At 36.6% G+C, this 14,233-nt stretch overlaps 2 protein-coding genes and 1 long non-coding RNA gene across 4 annotated transcripts in view; 2 read left to right on the forward strand and 1 right to left on the reverse strand.

Annotated features, from left to right (window-relative positions):
• The first annotated feature begins 433 nt into the window (after positions 1-433).
• On the forward strand, positions 434-5,214 carry klhdc1 (kelch domain containing 1). Of its 2 annotated transcripts, none has more exons than XM_011490211.3 (14): positions 434-612; positions 847-955; positions 1,329-1,399; positions 1,531-1,648; positions 1,851-1,963; positions 2,103-2,190; positions 2,342-2,425; positions 2,567-2,647; positions 2,744-2,802; positions 2,881-2,990; positions 3,082-3,154; positions 3,226-3,310; positions 4,300-4,352; positions 4,591-5,214. In XM_011490211.3, the coding sequence occupies exons 2-14, from the start codon at positions 848-850 to the stop codon at positions 4,733-4,735; spliced, it is 1,188 nt and encodes a 395-aa protein (XP_011488513.1). In that variant the 5' UTR covers positions 434-612; position 847; the 3' UTR covers positions 4,736-5,214. The 2 variants fall into 2 exon arrangements, with proteins under 2 accessions (XP_011488513.1, XP_004082241.2); XM_004082193.4 differs by having other exon boundaries at positions 442-533.
• Positions 5,215-6,539: 1,325 nt separating this feature from the next.
• Positions 6,540-9,095, reverse strand: LOC101174385. The gene is made up of 3 exons (XM_004082194.4): positions 8,357-9,095; positions 8,196-8,251; positions 6,540-7,965 (listed from the first exon to the last, which is right to left on the reverse strand). Exons 1-3 carry the CDS (start codon positions 8,813-8,815, stop codon positions 7,863-7,865), a joined length of 618 nt encoding a protein of 205 aa, XP_004082242.1. The 5' UTR covers positions 8,816-9,095; the 3' UTR covers positions 6,540-7,862.
• LOC105356900 overlaps positions 8,699-14,233 on the forward strand; it is a 15,382-nt gene continuing 9,847 nt past the window's right edge. The window contains exons 1-4 of the long non-coding RNA XR_002872677.1: positions 8,699-8,778; positions 9,413-9,541; positions 9,634-9,703; positions 10,204-10,306. This is a non-coding gene — a long non-coding RNA (uncharacterized LOC105356900). The remainder of the gene's footprint in view (positions 8,779-9,412; positions 9,542-9,633; positions 9,704-10,203; positions 10,307-14,233) is intronic.

Genomic DNA, 14,233 nt, shown 5'->3' on the forward strand with positions numbered 1-14,233 from the left:
GTTACACTTTGAAATAACAAAAATAAAAATGTTAACTTTTTTTCTTGAGAGCACTGTATTTAATTATTTGCAGTTGTTGAAACTAGAGAGAAAAAAACAGGAACGCTAAGTAACAAAAAATACTCTGTTAATATTATAAACAAATACATGTGGTAATGATATGTACTGTACAATATAAAAACGTTTATTATTTAGCTTAATACGATAATGACTACTAAATGGCAACAGGCTGCCCATTAATTTGAAAGACCAACACCGGAAATGCAGTTAATGCGAAAATAGCGGGGGGTTTTATCGGTGTTTTACACTCATAGTGTTTTTTTTTTTTTTTTTTTTTTTTTTTTGACAGCTAACCACAAATAATAAACATAAAAAAATATTTCATGTTTGTATAAGTATGTAACCTATAACATACATGATGGTTTTACAGGCATTTGTCTTATTGGTTTAAAATCTAGACCGGAAGTTGCTGCTTGGTGGTCTCCCGCACTCGCTGTGTTTACACAGCTGATGGCACCGACAAGGATGAACTTGTGTGTTTTGTGTTAAGTGAGCAGTTTTGACAGCATGACAATAGAATTACGAAGCTTGGAGCTGCACTATAGACTGAGAGTATGTCTTAGATGAATTGATTTTTAAAGCTATTTTCTCCAGTGCCTAGATAGCTTGTAGTTTAGCCCACTTCACCTTGCCATAACATTAACAGAGTTAGCTAAAATTGAACTGTTCGATATGGATATTAAAGCCGTTTTTTCGGGTTTCTTCTCGCTTATGTTGTTGTTGTTTTTTTTTTTTATTAATTTCTGTTTAAAAGACGAACTCTCGCTTCCTGCCTTTTATTGACAGCATGGATCCCACACTGGACGGGGGGCTTTCGCAGCTGGTGGCCCGGGAAAGGAGCGGACACTCGGCCGTGGTGGTGAATAACCTGCTGCATGTGTGGGGAGGCTACATGGTAAGAAAAATACAAAAAACAAAAACATGCAACCAAACGAGTTATGTTTGAAAAAATGAGCTGTGTGTTCTTAGTGAAGTACTTCACATAAACAAAAATGCTGGTCCTTGATAAGCACTGTCTTACATCAAAATATAGGAATACCCGAGAGGTTTTAAGAGAAGCGTTTCCATGGTTACAATAGCCTCACAGTTGTTCAGCAGTGTTGAAAATAAATTAGTCGAAACACCAAATTTATTACTTGTTAATGTGTCGTTATCATAGAAATTAGGTTTACGAGGCTTTTTACTGTAAATGTTTTCGCTGATGTGAATTATGAATTGCATTTTAAAATGCATTTCTTTATTTTTTGTTTTTATTTTTGAAACTGCAGTCAGTTAGCGATGAGGAAATTTTTCTTCCGGGTGGTGAGATCTGGGTGTATGATCTAGAAGGAGGCACATGGTAAGAAGCTGTCTTAGAAGTTTTACTTTTTTTTCCCTCAGAGCTGTTTTCTGTCCTCACATTTGTTCATTAAAAATATAATGTGACAGATATGAATGCAGTTTATTTAGATGTTTTTTTGTTTTTTTAAGGCAGGTGTTTCACATGACAGGTGAAGTCCCTCCTTCCATGTCTGGGTCATGCAGCTGCTTCCTCAATGATCACCTGTACATATTTGGAGGTTGTGATGACAACGGACAGACAAATCAGGTGTTTTGACTTTATTTTTCTTCCCAAGTTATAAAAATCTTGATCACAGTTGTCTGTGTCCAGTAAGTTTAGGTTTCTTTTAAAAAAAAATGGCTTTTTCAAATTCTGCTTTGCTAGAATTATGAAACCGGGGAAAAAAGCTAAAGAGTTGCTGTGTGGTTAAATGTTTACTCAACTGATGTCGTTTTTTTGGTTTGGACAGATGTACTGTGTCGACCTGACAGACGGTAAATATGAGTGGAGAAAAATGGCACCGAAGTCCGGTTCAGCCCCATCACCACGAGACAAACTATCCTGCTGGCTTTACAATGACAGGTAAAACTTAAAAAAAGTTTTTTTTCCCCCCACAAGCATCCAGTAGATTTCCAGCTTGTCATTTCTAAACTGATCTTGGTTGTTTGAATTTTTAGGGTTTTGATTTAAAGTTCAAATTATGCTGCTCCATGTTTTCTAGGCTCATTTATTTTGGAGGATATGGGCGCAAACTTCTCACTGATATTAACAGCAGAAGCAGAAACTTTATTGCGGATGAAGCATCGTGGGTAAAGTCTTTTCCTTAATATAGTTTGTTTTTCACAAACCCATGTAGTCATGAAGCCGAGACATTAAACATATTTTTCAAAAGACACTTAAGACACTTCTGGAAAATGGTTGCAGTCAGTAGATTTCCTCCCTTTCTTAATGTCTTTTCAGGTGTCAGATGCCTTCTGGGGATGGAACAATGAAGTTCATGTGTTTGATCCCTCAGAAGTCAGTTGGAATGACCCACAAACCCACGCAAGTATAAGACTCTATAAGGGGAATGACAGTTATGCAGACGCTTTGTCGCACTTTTAATCTGATGTTAACATACCGTTAATAAAAGAGTCACACAAAAAATACAGAAAAGAAAATCTTTGCATCACGTTTTATCCAAAGGGCCGTGCTCCTGCTCCCAGGGCAGCGCACGCTGGTGCCACACTTGGATGTAAAGGATACATATGTGGGGGCAGAGTCAGGGTGAGACGCCATTGTGCTTTTTTTTTCATCAAGGTGTATGATGTTTTTCAGTTTTAAGGCAGCTGTGAAGTACTTGTTCTTTGTTTTCACGTGCAGGAAACCAGGACTAGTGATATTCATTGTTTGGATCTTGAATCATGGACATGGTCGGAAATGTAAGTAGACCCATGAGACGTATCTAATATAAATATATGATTTGTACTGCTTGTTGTGATTCTAAATATACTCTCCAGAGCCCCCCTGTCCACTTCTCCGGTTGGCAGATCCTGGCATACGCTCACAGCCGTGTCGGACACCACCATGTTCTTGTTTGGAGGTCTTAGTGTAGACTGCAAACCAATGAGTATGGGCAAAATATTCCTCCTGTCTTAAATATTAGGATTATTATAATTTCTTTACTGTTTTTGAGCTGAATTCTATTCTTTATAATATAGGTGATGGCTGGTTGTTTGACGTTGAAACAAAACAATGGACAGAGTTTGAGCATCCATTCCAAAATAAGCCAAGGTACAAATGTATTTTATGAATTGGAAAAATACAACTTTACTTTAAATTTTGAAATGTCTGTTTTCTTCTAGGCTGTGGCACTCAGCGTCTGTGGCCAAAGACGCAGATGTGGTTGTGTTTGGAGGAAGTTGTGACTACATCCTCCTGGTGGACTCTGTAAGTTAACCCTTAGAGCCCACAAGGTCAAACTTGTCTGCATTTTATTAACATCCCCCCCCAGTGTTATATATAAGTATATTTATTTTTAGTCCTTTATCTTTTTGGCTGCTTTTAATTGCCGCTACCCAAAATAAACAAACAATTTAAAAAATGTCAAATTAACCTTTTTCATTTCATTTCATTTCATTTATTTATTTGTTCCTTTCATGAAAATTGATGTTCAAATGTTTACATGTTTCTCTTACATATTGAACATTTTCATGATTAGATGATTCATGATTCATTTTCATGTTTAGTTAAAAAAAAAGCAACTCGAAATTCTGACACTTCATTTATGAAAATGAGACTAAAATAGTCTTTGTGAAGCAGGAACCAGACAGCCTACCTTATTGCAGGTTTGGATCTAAATACATGCTCTCCACTGCTGATTATGAGATGATGTTCAAACTTAATAGCCAGGAAAAACAGTGAACGGACATTTTTAAAGATTCAATTTCTTTTACTAGATTTGGCTTGGAGTTTTTAGTAAAACCAATAAGATAACTAATTGATAAGTGTTCACTTTTGAACCGTTCATTCTAATCTAATCAAAAACACGCAACACGTGTATTAGAACATTGTGTTTTAGGTCATGTTTTTATGTTTTTGCTGTCTTGTAACAACATTTTTCTTTTCTTTTTTTGTTATATTATTGTTTTTTGTATTAGTTTAAGCTTTGGAGTGCACAAGTTTATTTATTTATTGTATAATATTTCAAGCATAGTACTAAAAAATGAGGAGAAATGTAAAAATATCTGAAGAAAGAGAATTGATAAGATGTGAAATCCACTTGAAGTCTACTGGTTGTATGTATAACTTTACAAAAAAGTTATACATTAATATAAAATATCAAAAGTTATATATGAAGTTATTAGGAGTAAAACTGTAACAAACATCTACAATTTGATGCAGATCTTTAATTTTGTGATTATTTCAACTCTTTTCAGGGACACTGCAACGACGCCATCGTGTTCCAGACACAGCCCTATCCTCTATTCAGGTACTTTTGACAATTTAAATTATTAGAAAATAACAAATCAAAGTAAGTCACACATAGAAAATGATTAATTAATCAAATCCAGTTTAAATTAAAGAAATTTCTGGGCTGCTTGTATTTTGTTTATTTTTTTATAACATCTTGTTATTTGAAGTTTTCCTCTTTTTTTTCTCGCTAACATGACAAGCTCAATAGTTTCTGAAATGTTTAGTGATCTGAAAGAGCTTCTGTTTCCTATCAGGATTTGTCAAGATTACATCGCAAAACATGTGAGCCACTCGGAGAACCTGAGGCGTCAGCTGCCTCTTCTACCTCACAAGCTGCTGAAGTCGCTGCAGAAGAGGATTTCTTTCTACAGGTCTTTGAAGAAGCAGCATCTCAGTTAAACACAGAAGTTATTGTTAAAGAGCTTTTAAGTTACTCTTTTATGCCAAGGTTACAGTTTTAATTTGTAAAAAAAAAAAAGATTTATGTTATTTTACAGTTTTAAAAGATACTGCATTTTATTTTGTATATTCTAAAACACTTATGTCACTGGAACGGCTGTGACCATTAAAACAAGTTTTTTGTGATTGGTGTGATTGTGATAAACTGACTATCTGATGGACAAGTCAACACAAACAATTTTATTTTAAAGTACGCTTTTAATTTACATAATGAAAAATTAGTTTTTTTTCCACAAGTGCTTTTTTTTGGGGGGGGCCTTTAAGTGGCTCCAGACTTTTTCTCTCCTTAATGTGGGGAGTCGTGTCAGCAGAAATGGTCTTAAAATCACCGGACATCTTTCTGGTGCCACATTTCCCTGTGGCTGGACCGGCAAAAGAGCCGGAACTGGGAGGAAACCTTAAATAAACATTTACTTCTTACACTTTTGTAGTCGCCACATGTGATAATTTACAGGCAAGGACGTCCAGAAAGCTTAAAGAAGTCTCTGTTTCTTAAACTGCTGGTTGTAATCAGGCAGAGCCGGAGCGTCTCATTCACTCAGCAAGATACCAGTTCAAGTACAAAGTAATGGATGACTAGTGACTTGTCAAAGGGAGCTGAGCAGGAATGATCGGATGACATGACACCGATCCTGTGCAAAACAAACCAAGGAGGTCTTCATCAGTTAACACCTTTTAAAGTACAACATGTAGTCATGTTTCTCCTTCTATACAACAACAATTGCCCAGCTTCATGTTGTTAATTAGGATTTGAGGGTCTTAAAAAGTCTTTTTGAGGTTTGAATTCTCTTTTTATACTGAGTTGTATAAAGGTTATAACATTTTTGCTGCATTTCTTGTAATAGAAAATTGTTACTGTGCAGTATTTTGGGAAAATTAGGTAGGCTTGGAGATTCTTACAGGACCGCTTCTGTGTCAGCTCGGACGAGGAAAACGAAGATGTACACAGGTTTATTTGTCTGCAAGTGAATGCATATGAGCTTGTGCCCCCCCCCCCCTCTCTACGTCACTTCTACAATCTTTTTCCAACTGTATTTTTACGTCTGCTCCTGACTCACCGGGATTTGGATAAAGAAATACTCAGAAATGCAATTGTGAACTTAATTATTTTATACATGTCCTCCATCATCAGAAAAATAAAAACATGTTAAAAACACCAAATGCAAGATTTTCATTGAAATGGCTTTAAGCATCTAAAAAAACCTTTAAAATGTACTAGCACTTTAAGGTGATGAGTTCTTACATTTTAAAAGTCATGTTTGCAGTAAAAAAGAACATTGAGGTACATTTATTACCGGTATTTGTTTTTTCTAAACTTAAAAAAAAACTTGAAAAATGTTAAGAAAACTTAAAAAAATCAATATTCTTACCAGTAGAATCTTTTAGTGATAAGAGAAAAAATCATTTTCTATTTATGCAAGCAAAAACAGTCTTAAACGGTTGCATTGAAAACAAAATATGTAAAGTTTGAACAACATTTCGGAAATTGACTGTCTATTTTGGCTGTGATCTTAGAAGCATATTAAGAGATGAACATAAATGGTCTACATGTCGCTAAAGCTTTGTAGGCCTAATTTATTTGTTCTCATTTTTACCTTAACATCTAATCAGTACCAGCATAAATCCAGGCTTTAAGATATAACGTCCCAGCTAAGGGAACAGTAAATCAGCGTAAGCTGGGCTTGTTCGTGGCTAAGTTAGTCTTAGAAAACTTGAATCCATAAAGGAATCAAAGGCTTATCTATGGTTTATGCAACATTTCTTTATTGTAGCAGGTAAATAAAGAGGCGTCTGACAAAGTGTCACATTATTACAAAAATATTTTAAATATATAAAAAAACCTTAAGTCAAAGGTCATTCTCAAGAGTGTGCACCTAAGGTAAAACTCTTGAGGGTATCAATTATTGCTCATTGATTATGAGTCGTCTTCAAATTTATCTTTGCATGAAGTTGAAAAGCTTTCCTCATAATGAGCGATGGAGAAGTTTCATCCAGCTTCAACAAGTGGTTTAAAATGAGCAGAGAAATTTGTAAGAATACAGAGGTAAACACTTTTTGGGTCATTCCAGAATTGGAGGACATTTGACGTACCATCCACCATATTTCAAACAATCCACACACAAAACATTAAAACATGTAGCTTCTGATTAAATTTACTTGTCTTGAGACCAAATAGAAAAAATAAGAAAAAGAAATGCTTGAAAATAGTTTTAAAAATACCAAATAACTCTGAATTCCCCCTAAAATTTTCCTCCATGTCCGAAAATAAATCTTAAATAGAAAAAGTTATTTTTATTGTATTAATTGTTTCACAGCTGTCTCTTTAACTTTGGGAGAATCTGTTTTAATAAATACAATATTTAAAAAAATAATAATTACCAACGGATCGTGTATCCCACAACATGCATGCAACTCTGCTGCCATGACCTTTTGATCATGGCAGAATAAGAATGTAGCAGAGTCACATAATATGCTGGACATGACATCATCAAACAGTTTTCCAAAAGAATGGGTAGAGAAAAGGCATAATCTCTTTTCTATTTGCCATATTTTTACAACATGAATGTCTCACCCTTCCCCCATGCAACCCTGTTACACATCATTTCTTCAGAATAAAACAATTCCTAAATTATTTTCTTATGAACATAAGTTTGTCCTCTTGGTCATCGGTAACAGCTAGATAAACAAGTAGCTTCTACTCCTGAGCTAATATTAGTACAGATTTGCAACCCTGTTATACCTGCAAAAATTGGTAACAGGGTTGCACCAAGTTACGTAACCCTTAAATGTAATAAAAATTGCACAACTGATCTTTAAGCTGAGCAAATATAGCCTGTGATAGTTTATTATTGCTGAATATATACAGCAGAGAATCAGAATGGAAGTCCAAATGTCCCCCAATTGTGGAATGACCCTTATACCATAACATTTGCATGTCAACAATGTCTATGAGAAACTGTTCAACTGATCCTCCAAGTAAAATAAAGGTTAAATAAAAATGTTCAAACTATATCTCCAATAAACACAGAAAAGAAACAATAAGTTGCTTTATTTCTAGAGAGAATGATCAACTGAACTCTCTCTCAATAGTGTCCATCAGCTCTTCTTCTGATCCATCATACAGCACAGCTGGCATTGGCTGAGAAGAATGATGGCAGCTGTTCAGAGCCCTGTGGAGAGCAGAAAAGCAAATAATAAACAGAAAATCAATATTGCAGTGGTGATAGGTTTATTTATGTATTTAAAGCAGCTGTCCTTGTGGCTCGCTTGTTCCTCAGCTCTTGTCTGACAAATCTCATGACACTGACAATAATTCTCCCTCTGAGGATAATTCTATCTATGTTGCCTCTTTATTCCACTGAGCTCCTAAATCAATTATTGATCACATTTGTCTACTTACAGTTGTCTTTCTGATGTGGAAACAACTTCAAACAAGCCTTCCTTTTGCAAGACGTTCTGCGAGGAAAACATTGAGAGCATTTTAAATGTATGGCGTCTTCTTTGCTGTTTTACCTAATATAATAGCATTATTTGGAATTAAATAATCAAATAATTTCTTACATCATGCAGAGTGGAGTCTTTGTTTACATCCTTTGACACACTGTGTGAGACACGTGGCGCAGCTCTTCCGGCCGCTCGAGGCTGAGAAGCGGAGCTGATATCTTCTCCAGTGTCCTCCTGACCAAAGTGACAAAGTCCATATGTTTTGGATCTGATGAAAGACTTCTTAGGACTAGTTTTCTTGTCAAAAATCCCTTCTCGAATGTCGTCCTCCGCCAGGACAGTGCTCAACTCTTCATCATCCTCCGCGGAAAAGTCCTCCAAGTCGTGCCCTTCGCTGCGCCGTTGCGCACAGCTCTGAGTCTGATCCTTATTGCGCAAAACGTTCAGAATCTTTCGGGACGGCAGTGGACTCCTGTCCGTCTTGGCGTAGGAGATTCCGGCCTCCGTTTTGGTCACCTTCACCTCGGTTTCAGACGCAGGTGCGACTTTTTTCCCTCTGCTCGTCCCTGCGCCCATGTCCGTCCGCGCGTCCCGCTGCTCTGGAAACCTACAGACTTATTTCTAACATTCCGCCCTCAACGTTTGAAGTTAAAAAGTAACCCAGGGCGCTTCTGGGTCTTTAGTTTAAGATTACGTTTTTATTGGAATCTAATTCCCTTAAAAATTCTTCCACTCTGACCTGCAGACACACGGCTGAAACCATCCCCGCTTGTCCACAGTAGTGAGCGCGCAGTCAAAACTTTACTAACTTCCATCAAGAGGAGAAACTGTGCGTCCCTTACATAACGCAGCTTGGCTCAGGACCCCAGGGAGACAACCCCGCCTTCTTATGGGGTGAAACACTCTCCCTTTGTGTTTCTATTACGCTTAATAAGAACAACTGCAAGAGGTCGTGCCTTTATCTCTATTTTGCATGAAAAATCCTAGAATATTTCATCAAATAAAAGAAAAATATATCTGAGCCACGTCCCGCAATTTATTTAAATCAGAAGTGTCCCAGAGATATTTCATTTTATTTATCCAAATCAAAATATTGTCCCAATCCATGTATTTTTCATTCTATAAGTAGGTAATATAAAGGGTGGGCACGACTAATGCTTGTGGGCCCCTCAGGTGATGGATTAAGACACAAATGTTGGGCCACAGGACTGAGGGCATTCCTTTCCAACAGCTTGAGCTTCCCGGAGAGTCCACCGAAGGCTTTTGTTTGATCCACTTGCACATCCAGAAAGGAGCAGCAGGGTAACCTTAAGTCCAATACAGTTCTAGCAGGCTTCAGTTGTGTGCAGTCCTTCAATAAATGTCTGTTTTCTCTGCTTTTGTGTGCCAAACAGCTGTTCAACCTGCTCTCTATGGAGGATGACCAAGTCAGAAACACCTGTCATTTGAAGCAACTTCCAAACTGTGAGAAAAAGTCTGTAGGTCCCAGATGTCCCACTGCAGACATTCCTGTTTTACTGTTTGATTTCATGTTTCAAAAAGTCTGTGTAAACACAGAGACTGAAAAATGTATAACATCATATTTATGCTGAAACACCTTAAATTATTGTACATTTATAGAAACTCTTTGACCATGCTAATTATTTCAGTAAAAATGATACTTCCAAAGCTTTCCCTGATTGCTTCAGGGAAACGATTCAAAGACATAACCTTATATGGTAAGGAGTTTCGGGAAAGTTTAAAGCTGAGGTCATCCCTTAAGTTCGCCCAACTCTTTAAGCGTCTACTGGAAATCCTCAACTCCCAGGAAAATGTCATTAAAATCTACACAAACTAAAATAAAAATCGTCTCTTCACGGATTAAATCAAATATGCTTGATTATTTTGCAGGTCAGCATCCTAAAGAGCTCATGTTGGTGTTGCGTTTAGCTCAAACTTCTTTTTCTCCCTCTGTATCGTGAAAGTGATCAGGCAGCCACATCTGGAGAAAACTTCAGCAGCTCCAAGGAGAAGGGGGAGGACCCGGCATTAGATGGAAGCCACTGCCCAGCTCGCTGCATAACTGTGGTTAGTCTGACTGCTCCCAGATTTAGGAACACACGATTGAGAGAGAAGCTAAAAAAGGATGAGTTAGGTCCTCATGAGAGGCTGAATTTTACTTTGCGGCGTATTATGTCCCTCAGATCATCTGATTAGCCATATTTTAGGTTGTTACAGAGTGAAAACAGCGGAAATGACTTTTGTTCCAACAGCACATATGAAGAATCCTAATAAAAACAACTCAGCAGCTCTTCGTTCTGTGTTAAAAAGGAAAAAGAAGTTGAAAAAAGTTGAAACTCTTCTCCAGAGAGTCGTTAAGCAGCCAGATGCTCACTGATACACATTCCAGTGGAGCTGCCAGGGCCTCATTCCCCACCAGGTACACAAACATGACATTGTCAAAACGATCCACACAAACACACTTACAAACAGGTTTGAACAGGCCCTTCTTGTTTTCAACCACTTTAACTTAAAAAAAAAAAGAAGTTTTTTTTTCACGTCCTAAAAACAGAAGACACATTTTTAAAGCTGAAAATGTGTTTTGGTCTGGAACACACCTATTCTATACATCAAAAAGTTACAGATATAATAAAACATAATGCAATGCATTTATGATACAATAGTACTTTGAATGGAATAACATGAAGAAAATCCTCAATGATTAAAAATGTTACACAATTAAAGGAAAAATATACCAACTAAAGCATTTTTGAAAAGTATAAATGAGGAGCCTAATGGGACAATTTATGGACAATCATAAAATCTTGATATTGTTTTGGTATTTTGATCCTTAATTTGTCATTTTTCTTTAATTTTTTTGTTAGCATCATCACCTTTATTTATAAAGCACTAACACGATTTAAAAATGGAGCAAATTGTTGTACTTTAAACACTAAGCAAAATTAAATTTGGAAAGGATTTAATTCAAGTTATCAAAGCAAAGATAATACTAAAGACGACAAACAGCAGAGATATCCATGTAAATCTCTGCTGTTAAAAATCGATAGAAAAGATGATTGTGTATTGTTCAGAGGTTCAGAGCACAGATATAAAAGACTTGTTCCTCCCTGAACCTCAAGGAGAAAGTGATCAGCTGACCTTATGTTTACCAAAATAGTTATATGTTTAATATGTATGTCATCTCAAATAGACTGAGGGTGATTGACTAAAATGAAAACAGCTGTGAATCATGACAAACCAGAAAATGCTAACTGACAAAAACTAAAACAAAGTTCTGAATCCTAAAAATGTATGCATAAAATATTGATAGTTTATGTATTCATAAAATGTTGTTTATTTATATTTATTGTAAGGAAGATTAAAGGTGGGAATTAATTTGATTTTGCTGCTATCCACTTCTTTTTTTTAACACATCAAATCAAATTAAATTGAATCAGCTGTGGATCAAACAAATTCAAATGTTTGACACACGTCTCAACTTTTATTTTCACATCACAGTCCAGTCAAGAGCAAAAACTGCAGCTGATAATACAAGGTATACATTTAAAGATTCTTTCTGGCAGATTAGTGACACTACTAACATATTACTCTGATTGTTGTCCTTCCTTACTCACATTACATCAAAGGCTTATTTTAACCAGTAGATGGAGCTGTCATTCAACAAAAACATGTCTCGCATTTATGTCTTTAGTTTTTCTATTCACAAAGATGATCTCCACACAGAGAAATGTTTATACCCGCAGCATCTCCCTCATTTTCAGGGTTACTTTTCATGGATTTTTTGTAATTTTATTAAAGAATAATAGAAGTAAAAGTGCTGATATGGACTGAACAACACGTATAGAGTGTGTATGGCCTTTAAAATGTGGAATAAACTTTATACTTACAGAAAAAGGCAATAATGATTTATAAAGAAGTTGTTTAAAGACTCTGAGGATGATGGAGGGATTGTTTGTATTTGCAGTACAAGTTTAGGAAAATCTTTCCAGCACTAGAAAAAAAATATGATCGACATTTTCGTCATAGCAGATAATATAATTTCTTACAAGGATTGTAGTTACCATTTTTCTCTATCAGAAGGCCATGTAATCAATAGAAAATAATTATTTCCTCTCTCTGGCACTCAAGGCGCTCAATATCAACATCTGCTTACTTCCTAATTACCCACCAGGTAAGAGGCTTCATTTGAGCAGAATCTCACAGCAATCAATCCCTTCTTTATGCCCAGCTTGTTTGTTGTGCGTCAAATTAAAGGACTCTGGTTTGTTTGATGTAATTTTGCCTGATTAACCTTTCCTAGCTCAAAGTTTTCTGAACCTTTTGACATTCTATAAAACATGATCCTGGTTAAATATAGAAAGAGAATAAAAGGAACCCAGGTCTCCTTGATTGATTGGTACCCACTTAGTGGCCCTGTGGTAGAGTGTTTGCATGTCGACTGGAAGGTTGAAAGTTCAAATTCAAAAATGGGACCCAATGCCTCCCTGTTGGACACTCTGCATGAAGGGGTTGGATTCAGGTCTGCACAGAACATTTTTAGCTCAAAATGGTTGAAATGATTAAGTCCTTTATTTATTAGAGGAATAACAATAGAGCTTTAATTGGTCCCACTCTGAAGTAATTGATTTGATGCAATAGCTCAAAAAATACTGATAATAATAAAAACAACAGATAATACATAACACTAAAAAAGAATAAATACAACACAATGAAATGTCCAGTGTCTATGGAGCGTTTAAAGTTTTAGTTTAATAAAAAGGACAAAATCTGCTGCCTCTTCAAATGCTCAATGTTGTAATGAGGAAGCTGTGTTATAATAGTGAGCCTTTTCTCATAAGTAAATGGCTGAAGCTCCATAGGTGCAAACATGATGCTGCGGTCACAGATAGATCCACATCCTCTATAAGAAAAGCTCACATCGAACGTTCCTCAGTAAAAAGATGTTTGTTCTTCTGTCCTTTACTGATAACACTTCTATGAAACAAAACTACTGAGTTCTTGCTGAAAATGATTTATCATTGAATTCTTGTTTTATTTAACTAGTAAAAAAAAAGGTTTAATTAAAAATGATTAAAAAAGTAATTTGTCTGTGAATGCAGGAGTTTCTGCACAGCAACAGCCTTTTTGCAGGAACTCAGACAGACCAGCTGAGAGACCAGCTCCTCTCTTTCATTTTCTGTCAAAACAAGGAAGAATATCAACTTTGAACAGATTCATTCCCCTGATATTTCCATTTCAAACACATTTTGAAGGTTGAGAAAAATCTTAAAGGTCCACAAGGTGAAGCAACACCTGTCTGATAAGGTGCAGATTGAGTGAATATTTGCACAAAACAACAAAAACTTTTTCCAAGTTCATCTTCTACTAATTCTGCAACTCTTTTGTCCAGAGGTAAGGTACTGCTATTGATCTACTAAAGTCAACTTAGACCAAGATATAAAACAAAAATACTGTTACTTAAAGAAAAGGGATTACCGTATTTTCACGACCATAAGCCGCATTTAAAAGTCTTAAATTTTCTCCAAACTGTAGGGGGCGCCCTATGAGGCGGTTCGCCTCATGTGTAGTTGTGGGACTTCAGCAGAGGAGCAAGGGCATGAGAAGTGAGGAAGTGAGGACGTGAAAGAAGCCCTCACTTTGCAAAAGGAGGGTCCAGCACTGAGCGCAAGCCAATGTGTGTGTGCTGAAATGTGTGTATGCTGAGTTCCCGCGTGCCGCGCTCCCCCATTTGCAAAAGGAGGGGGCAGGTACTCAGGTGAGTGTGTGAGCCGCATTCAGTTTGTGGTACTCAGTTAAGGAGAACAGTAATTTAATAAAAAGGTTTTCCTTCAAAAGAACAGAGACTGGTTCTATTATTAACCCGCTCTGGAGGCTCTGAGGGTCCGAACGGGGAAGTGAACCCCTGAAGAAGATCCGCCGTCAGCCCTAGAGAGGATCTCCCCTGTGGTCAGAAACGTCATCGCAGGAATGGTTCAACACTAGCATGCATGTTTT

Source organism: Oryzias latipes, chromosome 22 (genome assembly GCF_002234675.1).
Source record: "Oryzias latipes chromosome 22, ASM223467v1".
Lineage (NCBI taxonomy): Eukaryota > Metazoa > Chordata > Actinopteri > Beloniformes > Adrianichthyidae > Oryzias > Oryzias latipes.

Coding starts and splice junctions, on each gene's coding strand:
- klhdc1 (XM_004082193.4), top strand. CDS start 511: ATGGCACCGACAAGGATGAACTT. Junction 2,648..2,743: donor TATGTGGGGGCAGAGTCAGG/GTGAGACGCCAT, acceptor TTTCACGTGCAG/GAAACCAGGACTAGTGATAT. Junction 4,353..4,590: donor CAGCCCTATCCTCTATTCAG/GTACTTTTGACA, acceptor GTTTCCTATCAG/GATTTGTCAAGATTACATCG.
- LOC101174385 (XM_004082194.4), bottom strand. CDS start 8,815: ATGGGCGCAGGGACGAGCAGAGGGAAAAAAGTCGCACCTGCGTCTGAA. Junction 8,252..8,356: donor AAGACTCCACTCTGCATGAT/GTAAGAAATTAT, acceptor TTTTCCTCGCAG/AACGTCTTGCAAAAGGAAGG. Junction 7,966..8,195: donor TCCACATCAGAAAGACAACT/GTAAGTAGACAA, acceptor TGCTCTCCACAG/GGCTCTGAACAGCTGCCATC.